The 15,548-nt window shown below is 49.4% G+C and overlaps 1 protein-coding gene across 2 annotated transcripts in view; it reads left to right on the forward strand.

Moving 5' to 3' along the window:
• The window catches only part of SBNO2 (strawberry notch homolog 2), a 49,630-nt gene that overhangs the window by 7,177 nt on the left and 26,905 nt on the right, over positions 1 to 15,548 (forward strand). The window contains exons 3-4 of one of the 2 annotated variants that reach the window (XM_054649977.2): positions 788 to 867; positions 5,852 to 5,975. In XM_054649977.2, the coding sequence (XP_054505952.2) occupies positions 788 to 867; positions 5,852 to 5,975 (204 nt within the window). Of the gene's footprint in view, positions 1 to 787; positions 868 to 5,851; positions 5,976 to 13,292; positions 13,500 to 15,548 lie in introns of those variants that run through there. The other variant, XM_054649978.2, reaches the window with a different exon arrangement.

A 15,548-nucleotide genomic window follows, 5' to 3' on the forward strand; every position in this document is an offset into this window, starting at 1 on the left:
TGTGTCGCATGCAGGGACACAGAGGTTCAAGCGAGGCCCAAGTTTCTCTTGCTTCAAGTACAAGGTTCCATTGCTTTGGGCACAAAAAGAACAGATTAAAGGCTGCTGTGGAGCTGAGTAAGGAGATACTGTGTTCTCTCCCTGATTTTATTGGTATGAGCTGAGCTAAGACCTTGCCATTAACTGGAGACTGTTCAGGGAGGTGAGAAGACAAAAGGCACAAAAGGACATTTTTGGATGTGACCTCTGCCAGCCAATTTCAGGTTATTGGGTTGGTGCTGACATCCCACAGAGACTGAATCATAGAATAATGGAATCACTGAGGTTGGAAAGGACCTTCAAGGTCATCAAGTTCAATCTGTGACTGATTCCCACCTTGTCACCACACCAGAGCATTGAGTGCCATGTCCAGTCCTTCCCTGGACACCTCCAGGGATGGGAACTCCACCACCTCCCTGGGCAGCCCCTGCCAAAGCCTGACTACCCTTTCCACCAATAAATTCCTCCTGATGTCCAACCTTAACATCTCGTGGCACAGCTTGATGCCATTTCCTCTTGATGCCATTTCCTTTGTCCCTTCAGAGTGTCCTGTGCAAGGGCTGGAGAAGGGGACAGTGGTAGGGGAGTAGGTTCCAAAGCTGAAACTGGAGGTTTGGAGAGACAAAGAGCCACCTCTGCCTCTGGGAAGCACTGAGGGAGGGAAGCCATGGGCCTGCCCTCGTGTCTGCAGCACCAGGTAATGGTTCCAGGCCTCTGCTGCTCTAACTGTTGTGCCTTCTGCTTGCAGAATTCCATGCTGGCCGCCGACTCGTGGAGTAGCTGCTACCCAGTCCCTTTCCCAACCTCATCTTTCCCAAGTGAAAACCAGTGAGTGCTGTTCTCCTTTGTCTAATCCCCTCTGCTCTTGCACACCCCGTGATTCAACTGTTTCTTTGCTGCTTTCCATGTTTACTTTATTTCATGATCTGATGGGGAAATAATTGCATCACTCACTGATCTTGTGGCATTTCAGACACTGCTTGGGAGCAGCAGCAAACAGCTTTTTGTTTTTAAAAATGAGAAAAAACCTTTGTTTTCTGTTAAACCTGGAGGCTGCAGTAAGGGAGAAACAGCTTTGGTTTAGCCTGGATTTGTTACACTAATGGAATTCTTAACAGATGCAACTGAGCAAACATTGGGCAGTCTCTGGGTTTGCACAGATGTGGAGGAAGATGTTACCTGTACTGGGGATTAGATTTTGGGTGATGTTAAAATCCTTTGCCATGTCACTGGAAGTGACTGACACTAAAAGTCTGTACTGAAAAAATTTGTTTTCCATTTTCCCTTTACAATGAACCTTCATCACAAGGTGGGATATGACAAATGTTTGCACAACATGAAGTGGCCTTGTGCCATCACTGAGCGACTTGGATGGTGATTCTGTTGGGGCTGGGGGTTTGGAGGCTGATCCATGGCTCCTTTGGTCTCTGTGAATCCAGGGATACACAGGATGTGTTCTGTATCTAGGTCAGAGGTGGGAGGAAGGAGAACTGAAAGAAGCAGAATTCGACATCCTGAGCTAACAACTCTGTTCCAGGTGCCTGGCATTAAACTGGGCATTTAATGTAACCTCCCTCCTAAAGGGATTTTGGCATCTTCATGGTGGGATCCTGTGATGGTGTTTGCAGGGGTCTGAGGATGAGGGAAGAGACGAGAATGTTGACTCCATGTTTCAGAAGGCTTAATTTATTATTTTATGATATATATTATATTAAAACTATACTAAAAGAATAGAAGAAAGGATTTCACCAGAAGGCTGGCTAAGAACAGAAAAAGAATGATAACAAAGGCTTGTGACTGACCGAGACAGTCTGGACAGCTGGGCTGTGATTGGCCATTAATTAGAAACAACCACATGAGACCAATCCCAGATGCACCTGTTGCATTCCACAGCAGCAGATAACCATTGTTTGCATTTTGTTCCTGAGGCCTCTCAGCTTCTCAGGAGGAAAAAATCCTAAGGAAAGGATTTTTCAGAAAACGTGTCTGTGACAGGATCCGTCCCTGGGAGGGTGTGAACTCCAGGCAGACAGGAGCAGTGAGGATCAGCTCCTCTGCCAGGGGGATGAGGGGACTCGTGTCCCTGTGCTCCTGCTGCCCTGGTCCCCTCTGGCCACGGCAGGAGCTGTGGGGTGGATGCACAGGGCAGTTCCCCATCAGAGGGTGCCAGAAGCTGCCCCACAGGTGCTGAGGGAGCTGAGCTGTGCCAGCTCCTCCCCACAGGAGACTTCTCAGATCCATTCAGGCCTTTTGCTCTTGGCCAGCCTGGCTGATTGGAAGGGGCTGTGCTTTTTGAGCAGGATTCCTGTAAATTACATGTTGTGAATCCTCCAGAGAGCTATAACAGAATTTCTGTTTTGCTGCATTGAACCACAAGATTAGATTGTGTTTATCTATTGCATTGGGGTTTTTTTTTTTTAGTTTTTTTTTTTTTTCCTCTTGACCATTTGTTCTGGTTTTGCCCCTCACTCTCTTCCTGTTCGGTGCCGCTCGTACCAGCGCTGCTGGGAACAGCCCAATCCTGCAAGGACATGCCTGTGTCTGACACAAACCTGGACTTGCTGCCTTTGCTGAAGTTATTCTGGAAATGAGGCCCATTGTAGTAAAGATTTGCTAGGGAATGATTTAGCCAAGGCTGCACCTTTAGCTTCCTGTTCTTCGTACCTCTGGAGGTGTAAAAATCACTTTTCAGGTGAGATCTTCCATATCTGCATTTCACCTTAAAAAAAAAAGAAGTCTGTGCTTTTTGTATTTGAAAATGGCACTGACTCTGTTTTAGGTGGATTTAGGGTGAGGGGGTTACAGGCAGGAATCCTGGAAAGAATGGAAACATTGAAAAGTGGGATTTTAAAGGCAGTTGTAATTGTAGCCCATTGCTGTAACATGAAAAAATGCAGCTGGCATTAGGAGTGGTGCACGTTTTTCTTCAGAATCCTTGCAGAGAAATCTCATTTGCAAGTGGCTGTGTTTGGACAGGGCTTATTCTCATAGCAACACCTTTATCCTGAAGCAGGTTTTTCCTGTTTCTTTTCAGGAGTTCACTTTAATGCTAGGGAATTTCTTCAGAAGACCCCAAACGCGGCCTCTTGGGTTCAGATTTTCTTAACCCGACAAATGTCAACAGTGTATTCAACCTCCCTGAAAGAACCTGGGAGGTTCAGAGCTCTGAAGAGCAGCAGCTCAGCTCTTTTCTGAGGAATTATCCCTGCAGAGCTCAGCTTCCCTTGCTGAGAGGCTCAGGGCATTGCTGGCTGGGGGGATCTGGGGCAGCCCAGTTGTGCTGTTGGATGAGGTGTCACACAGCTGCAGCAAAGCTTTGTCCCCACTTTACACTTTTCTTGTTGTTTTTATGCCCTTTTCCACCTCTGCATGGAGCATTGCTTGCTGAAATAGTAAAGCAGGCTCTGGAAAAACATGGATTGGTGTCTGGTGAGGAAGGAAAGTGGCAGGCTAGTGCCAAGGCAGCCCGTGGCCTCTCAGCTCTCCCTGATCTTCCACTGGCTTGAGATGAGAAGTTTGTGTCTCTGAGTGGAGGACAGAGGGTGGAGCCTGGCCAAAACACACATGGAGGTCTCAGAGAAGTGGCACTGTGGGCCCAGAAGGGCTTTGGATGCATTGGTCATGCTCATTGGGATGAGCAGCTGGATGAGCAGCTGGAATGCAGCGGAATTGCGACGGAGCGTTCCTCCTTGGGCAGCTGCTGTGATTAAAACAGCATAAATTTCCTTTCTGGAGCTGTTTTTTGGTTGTCTAGTGAACCCCTTCAGCATTTGAGGGAAGCTGCTGACCCACAGTAGAGCAGTTTACCAGGAAATGAGCCCTGGAGAGGCTGAGCAGGTGGGGACAGGGCAGTGTTCACAGCTGGGCTGTGACAGGGTCACTGACCTGATTCTTCCAATTAAAGCATTTTTGTCTCGGTTTATTTCAAGCAAACTTGTCAATGGCTCTGTGCCAACCCTGCAAATGAGAGGAGACAGCTTTGAGTTCTGAGTCCAGGGAAGGTAAAGCCCAGCTCCAAAAGTACTGATGGGATTTTGGGGCTTTCCAAGGAGGATCTCAAAGTGGTGCCTGGAGCTGCTGTGGGCTCTCCCTGCAAACTGCAGCAACCAAGGGCATCTCACATGGGCAGATTGGAAGACCAAGATTAAGGGTAACAAAATACCAAGCAGAGCTGGTCATTCCACAGCAGGCCAGGGAGGTTGGAGCTCTCTTGCTCTGTTTCTTGTTACCTTGACTGACCTTTGTCCTCGCCACAAAGTGCCAGGGGAAGAGGAGAGGGTGTTCACTTTTCCAGTAAAAATAGTTTTCCTATTCCTTGGTTAGTTCCTTGATGCTGGCCAAGCTGTGTCCTCGTGTGAGAGACAGCGAGACCACAGCAGCCTTGGCTTGAAAGCCTTTTAAACCAGCCTTTTCCTGTGTGGAAATAATTAATTCCCAGAATTTATGCCCAGATTTTAATTTCCTTGGATGGATTACAAAGAGCCAACAATCAGGGCTGGACTCTGGGAGCTGGGATGTGCAGGTTTGTGTTCACACAGGGTCTCAGGTGTCTCTGCAGCAGGTAAGGCCGTGGCAGCACAGAAAAACAAAAAGAAAAGGAGGAAAGAGCTGTTAATTTTTGAGGGGTTTGTCTTTAGTGATGGGAAACAAGCAGGAAAAATGTATTTATCAGAGGAGATAACTGTGTTTGCACATAAATCCACATGTAAATGTTCACCGGGTGCGTTAACGAGCTGCTGGCCACACATGGCACCTTAATTGCTTAATAATCCTTTGGCAGCTTGGCATTCCCAGCTCCTGGGCAGGAGTTCTGTTCAAACTCTGTTTCTCCCTCTTCCCAGCGCCCTGTTCAAGTTTCTGGCCGTGGATTCTTTGGGCATCAGGGTGAGGAAAGAGGAAACCACCCAGCTGGGGTGGATGTCCCGTGGTGGCAATCGCCCAAGCAGGAGCACAGCCCCTTACGGGAAGGATTACAAAGCACATTCCTTGCTCCTGCAGGAGAGGGAAAAGGCTTGTGCAAACCAGGAGGTGGCGTGGAGCAGAGGCCAGGAGCTGCTCCTGGGCAGGAGGAAGGAAATTGGCTGCTCTCGTGGCAGTTTTTGCCCCTGGCTGCCTGGAGGAAACGGATGCAGGGTGCAGGGAGCAGGAGGAAGCTGGCATGGCCCTGCCCAGGTGGAGCAGGCAGGATCTTTGCTTTGTTCCCCTGTTGGCTGAGCACTGATCTTGCTTTTGAACTCACATCCCTACTTCCTCTCTCTGGGTAACAGTTCTGTCTGTGTTTCCCAGTCACCAACCCCTCCATTCTCACCTGCCTTTGGGCTCTGTGAGTGGTGAACCCCCTGTCCGGGTGGGTTAACAGGGGTCTTTCCCTGTCAGAGCTGATTTGTGAGGCTGTTTTGGGGGTTTTGTGGCCTAAACTGGCATTCAGGTGTGATGTCTCCCTGCAGCTCATGTCCTCACATGATGTCCACCACACCCATCATGCTGGGATGTCCCAGGGCTTCATTCTGCTTTGTCATCAAGGCTGAAATATTGGGTACTGCAGACCATTTTTATCTATTAAGTCCTTCCTGGTCTACACAAATTAAGAATTATATTCTTAATTCAGCATTTTTACACTGCTGACTTTGGGAAGTGGGATAGAACTGGAAGAGGTATTATTTTGCCATCTCTCTTCTGGATAATATCCAATAATATCCCTCTCCTGTATGTGACATCCTGAAGTTTCAGCTTCACTGCTGTCAGAGGCTGAAGTGACCTGAGAAGTGCTGGGGACTGACAGGGAGTAACTGCTTTTCCCATTTCCTTACAGGCAATATTTTAGCCCCCCTCAGGATTTTTATATGGATTCCATCAGCAGACCACATTTCTTGGATACAAACTATGCAGCTGTGGACCCCACTGACTTCTTACCAAAAAATGGGGATTTTCCTCAGGTAAGTGCAGAGTTCCTGATGCCTTTGGGGAAAAAATGAGGCTTTGGAGTGCTGGGGATTGCTTTTCAGTGTTGCCTTACTTAGGGAAAATGAAGAGATGGGCGATAAATTTGTCCAGCCCCAGAGAGGAATTGTGTGCAGTTGGGATCAGTTCTCTGACACCAGGAATTTGAAAGGTGTCCATGGTTTGGTAGGAGCTTCTCTGTGGTAAAACAGCTTCTGTTTTTTAAAGGGATGTTTGGCATAAACACTGGTGGTGCTGGGGGCTGCAGGAGGGTCCCAGAGTGTGAACTGAACACGCTTCAGACTCTTTGGTTATTTCCCTCCCAAAATTCTCTTGTGCTGCATGTTCTTCCTCACTGGTTACAAGTGGTGGATTCCTGAATAGTGAATATTTAGGGATTACATCAACTCAGTGCCTAGCATTCCAAGAGTGGAGCCAGGTCAGTTTTTGCAGAGCTGAAGTGTGGGAGGAATGAGCAGTGACCCCGAGTCACTCAGCATCTCTGGGGACCCAGACCTCCCTCACCTTGGGGATCTCTGTGGGTGGGAAGGAGCTTTTTCCTTGGAGGTTTTGAAACATTGCACTACTTTTGGCAACATCTTATGGTAAGATTAGTCAGTAAAAACTGCAAGTAGTTGATATGATAGAGCTGACTTTGGAATAAAGAAGGGACAGGCTATATCCTTTCTAGGAATTAACACAGACATTGGTGTCTGCTGGTGTATGTGTTAATTCCCCCCTCGTTGTGTCTTTGGTTTCTTGGTATAGCTAAAGAGTGGTTTTGTCACTGCTTTGGGCTCTGATTTCTGCAGGTTTGGATGTGCAGGTGCTGGGGATTTGTGCTTTTTGGTGTGGTCCCCCCATCCAGCTCCTCCTGCTTCACATCAGGGACCCACCTGGGCAGCCACTGGGCAGCTGCCGGGCAGGGTTTTCTGGCTGGATTAAACCAGATAAATAATTGAATCACAGGAGCATTGATCTCTGCCTCCTGCAGAATTAATTGTGGGAGGAACGAGACAGAAAGGTGATCTCATCAACTTGTGAGACCATTTATGGGGCTGTGATGGGAAGGGGAGAGGGGTCCCTGCCACAGGTCTCACCTCCAGGTCTGGTGGGGTTTGGCTGATGGGTTCAACGGGAAAAGGGCTTAATTATTTCTTTAACTTATGTATTTTCTAGTATCTCAGTGGTCAGTCAGCTTCCTTCCCTGCTGCATCACAGAAATTGATCTCAGCCAACTTGGAGGAGCAGGTTTTTGGAGGTTCTCTGTGAAAGGAGATGCTTTGTGTTGGCTGGGTGAGAAAAGAGCAGGAAGCTCTGAGACAAAGCAAGCATGAATGACCTCAAATGGTTCCCAGAGCAAGAAATAATGCTTGTGCTGCTCTTATCCTTTGGGAGAGGAAGCCATGGATGGGAGTGAGTTGATTTTAGGCAAATGGGCTTTTGTTTGGACTGAACCTAACACAGCCGAACCGGTTCCTTCACTGGGGTATTGTACCACCAGGCAGTGCCATGTGCTTCCACAATGAGCAAAGCAGCTTCATGGTGCTCTCCTGGCCTGTTCCATGCTTTGTCTGTGAGCCCATGCTCTGGAGATTCCACAGGTAACAGGGTAGTGATGTGTCACCCTGGAACTGAGGAACGGTGGATCAGGCTTTGCTGGAGCTCTGTTTTCCAAGCTGAAGCTCCCTGGAGCCAAGGGACAGCACTCAGTTATTTCACCTGTGGGGCTGTCTCTGGAAGAGGAATGTCAGGCTCCAGCCATCCTCTAACAGCTCATTCTGCAGGATGGAGCCAGGTCAGCCTTCTGGAACACTCAGATTTGGATTTCTGAGCACCCTGCACGGTCTCTCCTGTGCTCACTGGGAGCAGGATGCACTAAGCACTGACATGGAAGCCATGGATAAACCCCAGGGGTCTCTGAGCCATCAGGCATTGCCCATCCAGAGAAAAGCTGCAGATCTGCTCACAGGAGCCAGAGGTGGAGCCTGGCTCTGGTGAGCAGCAGGTCTCAAATTGGAGATAGTGGCATCAGTCTGGAGCCATCTGGGAGTCTCCTGAAGCTTTTCCAGCCCTTTCTTCAGCAATGTTTTCCACTTGAACGATTTCTCATTTTCCCAGACACCAAATTGTTAAATATTAACATTTGGCTTGGGAAGCTGAAAGATGCCATCCAGGAGGGGTGGTGGGAGCAGCTGGGTGGTTCCATATTTCCAGGTGGCTGTTCAGGAAAGTACCTGTCTCTTCCAAACTTTCCTGCTGCCATGGTAGGAGTGGCCAGGGCTGATCCAACCGTGCCAGACAGAGCAGTGGAGCCCGAGGGGCAACATGAGGAGTGTGCTGCAGGTGCTGGTAAGAGATTCCTGTCCAATCTGTGGTTCTTGGGCAGGCAAAATGGATCAGGTGCTTGTGTGAGGACTTGTGCTGCCTCCACACATGGACACAGGCTGTTCTCTTGGCTTTGCTCCCGCAGCAGAACCCAGAATTTTGAGGAATAATGAAGAAGGATTTGAAAGGTCTAAAGAGCAAATGATTGAGGCATTTGTGTAGCAAACCCTTTCTGTTGGTGGCAGTGATTGTCCATGTGCTGTAGAGTTCGGAGTGGGAGTTCTGGTGCTTTTTCCTCTGGCATTGGTTTTTCCTCTCATCATCCTTCCATGTTTTGTTTTGGGAGTCCTGGTCCTGCAGAGTGCAAAGGCTTTGCTGACCTTGGGGATACTGAGAGTGGGAATTGCCACATTTTCTAATGTCTCTGGGAGTTCCTCTGTGGTTGAACCATTCACCTTGCTGAGCAGGGAAGGTGCTCATTGCATGGCCAGAACAGCCTGATGTGAACTTGAACTTGTTTCCTGCACAATAGGGTTCTGGCTTGCTCCTGGGTGATTCATCCTTGCTGATCTGTTGGCATTTTTTATATAAACAAGTGGCTTGAGTGGAGGTTCAGAAAATAGTTCTGGGAGGCCACGTTGGGTCTGACAGCATTTCTGGTCTTGGGAACTGTTGTCTGCAGCCAAAGTCTCATCCCAACCACATGGTGCCATCTCCTTATGGAAAAGTCTGCAGACTGCCCACGTGTCCTTACAAATCACAGTCCTGAGAGAAGCAGGGTTTGGTTTCTGTTGCTTCCCTCCCTTCCTGCTGGTTATTCCTGCAGCCCCAGGTGCTGCTGAGCTGGGATCTGGCACTCGTGGGCAGCAGTTCTGCAAAGGCACCGTGCCTGTGGTGGTGCTGTCTTGTGGCACTGATGGTGAGAGCTGTGAATTGCCATAATAAAACATTGAATCCAGGAGGGTTGAACTTATCCTCTGGCCTGTGTTGTCCCTATGAGCTGTGTCTGACCCTTACAGAGTCAAAGCATCCTGCTCTAGGAGAGCATCCCTGCTGCTCTTGGCCACCACAGATTTTTCTTTACTTCACTGCCCTGGACAGTTCAGAATTAATTGAGACACAGACTCTGCCTAATTCCTCTGAGCTCTTTGTCATCTCTGATGGCCTTTGCTGGCAGTCTGTGTTCCCTTTGCCTAATTTTGTGCTGCTTGTGGCTCTAGAAGAGGACTTTGCTGAACACACAGAAGCCTCCTCTGCTGACTTGGTGTGCCCTGAGAAATAAACCTGGGAGGGGGAGCAGCTCCAGGGGAAGGTGGAACTGGGGACATGGTGGGTGTGCAGATCCTCTTCTCTCCTCATTGAGCCAGCTCTGGGTGCTTTGGAAGGAACTCTGCTCCCCTTCTTCAAACGTGGGTTGGAGGGACTTCAGGCCAGATGGATTTACCCTGTGGGCCAGGAGGAATTGCCTGCTCCCAGGCAGAGTCACCTTCAGTAATTCTGTCAAGATGCAGTTACAGCCTTGTTTGATCTGCTGTGCTGGATGGGGGCTCCTGAGCACACGTGTTAATCATAAACCAGCCCTCTCCTCACCACCAGCCCCTTGCAATCTCCTCTTAATCTTCCTTGTTAAAGCAGGAGGAGAAATTAACCTGCTCTTAAAAAAAGTATTAATTTTTAGAAGTGCTGCAGAGAGCACAGAGCTGTGGTGATTTAGGAGAAATCAATGCAACAGTTATTAAATTATATGGAACACTTGGTTGTGGCTGAAACAAAGAGTTTCCTGGAATAAGAAACATCCTGGAACTTCTGTTGCTGTCCTGGAGTTATGTCTACAGGGAACACAGACATTAAAATCCATTTGCAGGCAGTTACCTGGCTCTTGGCCTTGGAAGAACAAGTGGCTTTGCATGCTCATGGCTTTGTTTCTGCACTGCAGCTTTGGGGTTTGGGCTGATGCAATAACACTTTATAACCCCTCTGGCTGAGATACCTGACACATCCTGCAGCCCTGGGGTAAGGAAAACGAAGGCTGTGGTTATAATTCACTGTGCACTGACCAAAGGGCTTGGGGTGCTCCAGCTGAGGCACCCTGAGCTGGCTCCCTGGAGGAAGGGAGGTATAATTTGGAAGGGAGGTATAATTTTGAGGTATGCTTTGTTGTCAGTGGATTGCAGGGGCCCCCTCAGATGCCTGTGGCCCTGGGGAAAGGGGTAAAAGAGCCCTGGGGAAAGGGGTAAAAGAGCCTGGAGGGCTCAGATACCCCCCTCCCCACGTTCTAATCTTGATTGTTTTCATCTGTGTTGCTGCCTCCAAGCAGCAATGTCCACTCCTGGCAGGAGGGATGGAGATCTGCCTTCTGAGGGTCTTGGCAGGCACAGTTCCCTGCCTCCTCCTTTGCCAAAGCCAACAAAAGTGGGAAAAGCCAGTCTGAAATGCTCAGTGCTCTTGAAAGTGCTGCTAATAGAATCCAACAGCACACCATGAGGAGATGGTTGAAAATAGATGCTTTAATTCAAAGCAGAGTTGGTCTGAGTCAGGGGGTGCAGAAAGTTCCCCAGCACAGCAACTCCCTGGGCCTGGCTGGAAGGGGGTAAGTCAGACGTGAGAGCTGGAATAATCCTGCTTTCCTTGTCCCTGTCTGTCAGCACACGTGTTCTTGGGTGAATTGTGGGGAGGCAGGTTGGGAACATTCCAGGTGGTGGTTCCACAGTGGTTTGTCTTCCCCTTGGTGATTAAACTGCTGTGGTCTTGCAAAATCAATGCAGCAGCCCTGGGTGTCTGAGCTGTGTTCCCACTTCCTCCAGCAGCACACAGGTCTCTCATGTCTGCATTTTGCCCCCCCCTGACAGCAAAGGAAGAGGAAATAATCCACCTGCTCTTCCAAAGGTTGCACAGATTGCAAGTCCTTGATTGACTCAGGCAGGACATAGTGGTTCAGTCAAGGTCACACAGCAAGTTGCTAATTAAGACATTTCAGAAATTAATTTGGCCTCTTCACTCCACACATGTCATTAAAGCACCTGCCCCAGCAGAGCCTGCCCTTAAATACAGCAAATTCAGAGAAAAGCAGCCTTGAGAACCCTCAGCCTTTCTGCTGCCCACAGAAACCGAATTCTTCTGTCACTGTAGTCCCTGCAGGACGTTCTGCTCAGGGAGGGGCTGCTTGCAGCCTCCACTGGGAGATGAGGTGGGTCTGGGAGCAGGGAGAGCCCAGCCCAGGCTCCAGCTCCTGCTGGGAGCCCCATCCCTGCGTGCAGACCCTGCCACAGCTGCATTTGTGCCAGGGAAAAGGTGTTTTCCTTTCAAATTGCCTATTGAAAAGAACTCCTGGACTAGGTGTGGAATGTGGGTCCTCACTGTTGATGTTTCAGTCCCACGATGCTGCAGAGGGTTCTGCCCTTGGGAACGAGTCCTGCTGCAGATTTTTGCCCTCTGGGTGGTTTTCCAGCCTCAGTACCTGGCGAGTTTTCCTTGGAGGGGCCCATCCTCCTTCCTCATCTGATGGCACAAAGCAGAATTCCCTCACTCAGCTCTCTCCTGGAGGGCTTTGTCTGCTCACCTCTCTTGATAAGCCTGCTGGGACTTTGTGCTTCTTTCACTCCAAAGCTCTGTTTTTTTTTGAGAAGTGCCTGATAAAATGGGATTTTCCAGCTGTTCCCAGCACAAGGCCCTGAGAGGAGCTGTCTCAGCAGTGACAGCCACAGCAGCAGGCACTGAATGCTGGCTCAAATATGGAACAGAGATGAGCTGTGCTCCCTTGAAACTGTGCCTGGAAGTTGTGGGAGCATGGTGGAGACTCAGAGCAGTCAGGGCTCCTCTCCCTCCCCATTCCCAGCATGTGCACTGCTGGGTTTGCTGGGCAAACTGGGATTGACCCCACGGGCAGAGCCTGGCTCTGGGGCTGCCACCAGCCCTGCCAGGGAAGAGCAAACAGGAGCCTCTTGCACCCAAAGCAAACACGACAGTTCCCAGGGATTTTCCAGAGGGTGATTTGTTGGGTGATTCCTTTAATCTCCAGTGTTGGAGGAGACCTTCATTAAGTTTACATCCCCCCTTTTTGTGCCTTTTTCTCTTCCCCACCAGAAATTTATTTCTGTTACCAGAACTGTTAAAGTTAAAAGGGACAGCTTTGGAAAGAGGAGGCAACGGCCTCTGGGAAATAACAGTGACCCAGGGAGGAAAGGGAAGAGAATGGGCCACTCCTCTGGATTCCTAAAGGCACCATTTGGGGTGGGGCAGACACCAAAGACAAAGAGAGCAGCACATGGCTCTGGGGGGCACACCAACGTGGGAATGCTCCTTATGAGCTTTGTCACTTCCACCACTGCACCTGAGCCCTAAAATCAGGGGTAGGGACAGGAGGGCAGGACCCCAGCCCAAGGCAGGGGCTCCAGGGGGACAAAATCTGGCACAAAGAGAGCACATGGCTCCTGATGGGGACACCAACATGGGAACACTCCTCATGAGCTTTATCACTTCACCTGAGCCCTGAAACTGGGGGTGAAGGGGTAGGAACAGAAGGGCAGGACCCCCAGCCCAGAGCAGGGGCTCCAGGGGGACAAAATCTGGCACAAAGAGAGCACATGGCTCCTGATGGGGACACCAACATGGGAATACTCCTCATGAGCTTTGTCACTTCAACCATTTCACCTGAGCCCTGAAACTGGGGGTGAAGGGGTAGGAACAGAAGGGCAGGACCCCCAGCCCAGAGCAGGGGCTGCCAGGGGGACAAAACCTGGCTTTGGGTGGCCGGGGAGAGGAGCAGAGGGAGCCTGGAAGGCTCTGGCTCCGCAGAGCTGTTTACTGTGCTCTGTGGTTGGATTACACCACGTACAGTAATTCTCCTCGCACTGCCAGTAATTTCACTGACTTACCAAGCAGGCATCATTTCCTGAAAGTCAGCCCTGGACTTAGAGGAAGTAAGAGCCCTCTCGTCGTCGTGACTAAACAGTCTATGCAAATCTCCGGGCTCAGGACGGCTCTGCCGGGCCCCGAGTCTCCATTTTCCCTGCTCTGGCTGCTTCATGTTGGCTTTTAAAGCCCCCTGATGAGCCCTGGCTGTGAATGGACCTTTCTGCACTTTGCTCTGAGCACCCTCCCCCTGCTGCTGCCTCCCGCACCGACAGCCCCCCGAATGCTGCTCTAAAATGTCCCAAATGCAGTTCTGGCTGAAGTTCCCATCTCTCTACAAGGTAAAGCCTCATTTTTTCCTGGGTCTTTCCTCCTCCTCCTCGGTGGAATTCCTCATGTGTTTGGTGGCCAGGGCAGTTGTGCAGTGGCTGCAGAGTTTTGGGAGTGACACCTCTCCATGTTGGGCACTGGGAATAGATTTTTTAAAAAATTTTTTAAAATTTTTTTTAAATTTTTTTTTAAATTTTTTTTTTGTCTCAAAGATGTGATTTCTGTTTTGCTGGAACCTGCATTCCTGGGTGCTATTCAGTGTAGAATTTGGAGGGAAGGAGCTCTCTGAGGATTGATCTGTGTGTTTGTGTAGGTGTGATGGCTTTAAGGGCTTTTATTTCCAAAGTTAATGTGGGGTGCAGGAAGGAAGGGGAGCTAAACCCTCCACACTGTCAGTTTATTGTCCCAAATTTAGACAGACTTTGGGGTTTGGCAGCTGAAAGATTTTATAGTGATCATCTGCAGCTGCTGATTCGGTCACTCCTAAATAATAATTTGCTTAATCTGTGACTTTTGAGGTGCCAAATGTCTCTTGGGTGACAGTGTGGCTGTAATTGTGGGTGTGTATTTGGGTGTTTAGATAGGGTTTTGGGTTTTTAATAAAACCTCCTCTTCACATGTGTGCTGTGCAGTGCAGTCATCCAGAGCTGCTCTGCAGACACTGCTCCCTCAGTGTCTGGATTGTGAGAAAATAAACCATTTCTATTGATGGCTTGATGGAAAAAAAAAATATTTTTAGGATGCTTGTTCTGTCTGTATTTAGACTTCACCTGTTCTTTCATTATTTTTAACACTTTGTTTTGACTGAGGGAGCTGAGCTGTTCCCAGGGGCTTGGAGAAAGATCAAATGTCTGGGCTGGGGTACCTTGATTTTTTCCTGATCTTTTCTAGGGAGATAATGTGTCATAATCTCAGTTTTGGGATAATGACAGGAGTACTGTGTGCCACAGTAGCATCAGGTTGTCCTCTGCTCTGAGACCCACCTGCAGCTCTGCCTCCAGCTCTGGGTCTTTGGCCCAGGAGAGGCCTGGACCTGCTGGGGCCAGTCCGGGGGATGCCACAGAGATGCTGAATTCCAGGAATAAGATTTATGTAAAAAACCAGTTGCAAAAAAGTATCTGAAATAAAGATCCTGCCTGTCAGAACAACTTCCATCTGGTGCAGAAATTTGACTTCTGCTGAAACAGAAGTGCTGTTACTGTAGAACCTCATTTTTCTAATGAGAAGAACTTAAAATTCTGATTAATCCATCTGAAACAGGGACAAAATTACATGTTTCAAACCCCAGTGCCTGAACTGACCCTGACCATGGCCTTTTGGTTGAGGTGATGATCCTTCTTTTTCCCTGAGGTCACCAAGGCAGCTGCTTCCATTTGCAGCAGATAAACCAGGCATGGTTTGCACTGGTTGTGGTTATCCATGGCCTTGTGTGAAACAATTACCCTGGGTTTGGTGAATTTGCAGAGGTAGTGGTAGTGGTGGAAGTTCTTGGGGTGGGGAAGCTGTCAGGTGATTAATTTTAGTGCTCTTTAGATAACGCAATTAGTTAAGACAAATGAGAGATTCTGGAAGTTTGTGACTAATGCCTGGTAATGCTGGCAGAGGATGGGATCACTGCATCACTTCCAGGAGGAGTATTGTCCTCCCTCTGCCTTGGAGGCTGCTTTCCTCTCCCCAGTTCAGCCCAGTGGTGGGGCTGGAGTCTTCCCTGGGGATGGAAAGGTCTGGGTGACGTTTGCTGCAATGTCTTGGCTTGGGTCATGAGGCTTTCCCATATCCTGTTGCTCTTCCAGCCCAGCCCTTGCCTATTGTTGGGAGCTGATGGCCACTCTGTGCTGCCCCACAGCCTCCCCTGCCATGACCTGGGTGTGCAGATGTTTCCTCCTTCCCCAGCCTCTGTCAGTGCCCTTTGCAGGTGAACAAACCCTGCTTGGAGGCATCTCAGCAGTGGGGCTGGGGGGGATCTGGGACCATCTGGATCCTGCACAGGCCACTCACTCTGGCCATGGCCAGATCCACCCAAGTGTTCTTCTGCTTTCTGGAGTGTTGAAGGGAGTCCC

This window comes from Agelaius phoeniceus, chromosome 29 (assembly GCF_051311805.1).
Source record: "Agelaius phoeniceus isolate bAgePho1 chromosome 29, bAgePho1.hap1, whole genome shotgun sequence".
In the NCBI taxonomy this organism is placed as follows: Eukaryota; Metazoa; Chordata; class Aves; order Passeriformes; family Icteridae; genus Agelaius; species Agelaius phoeniceus.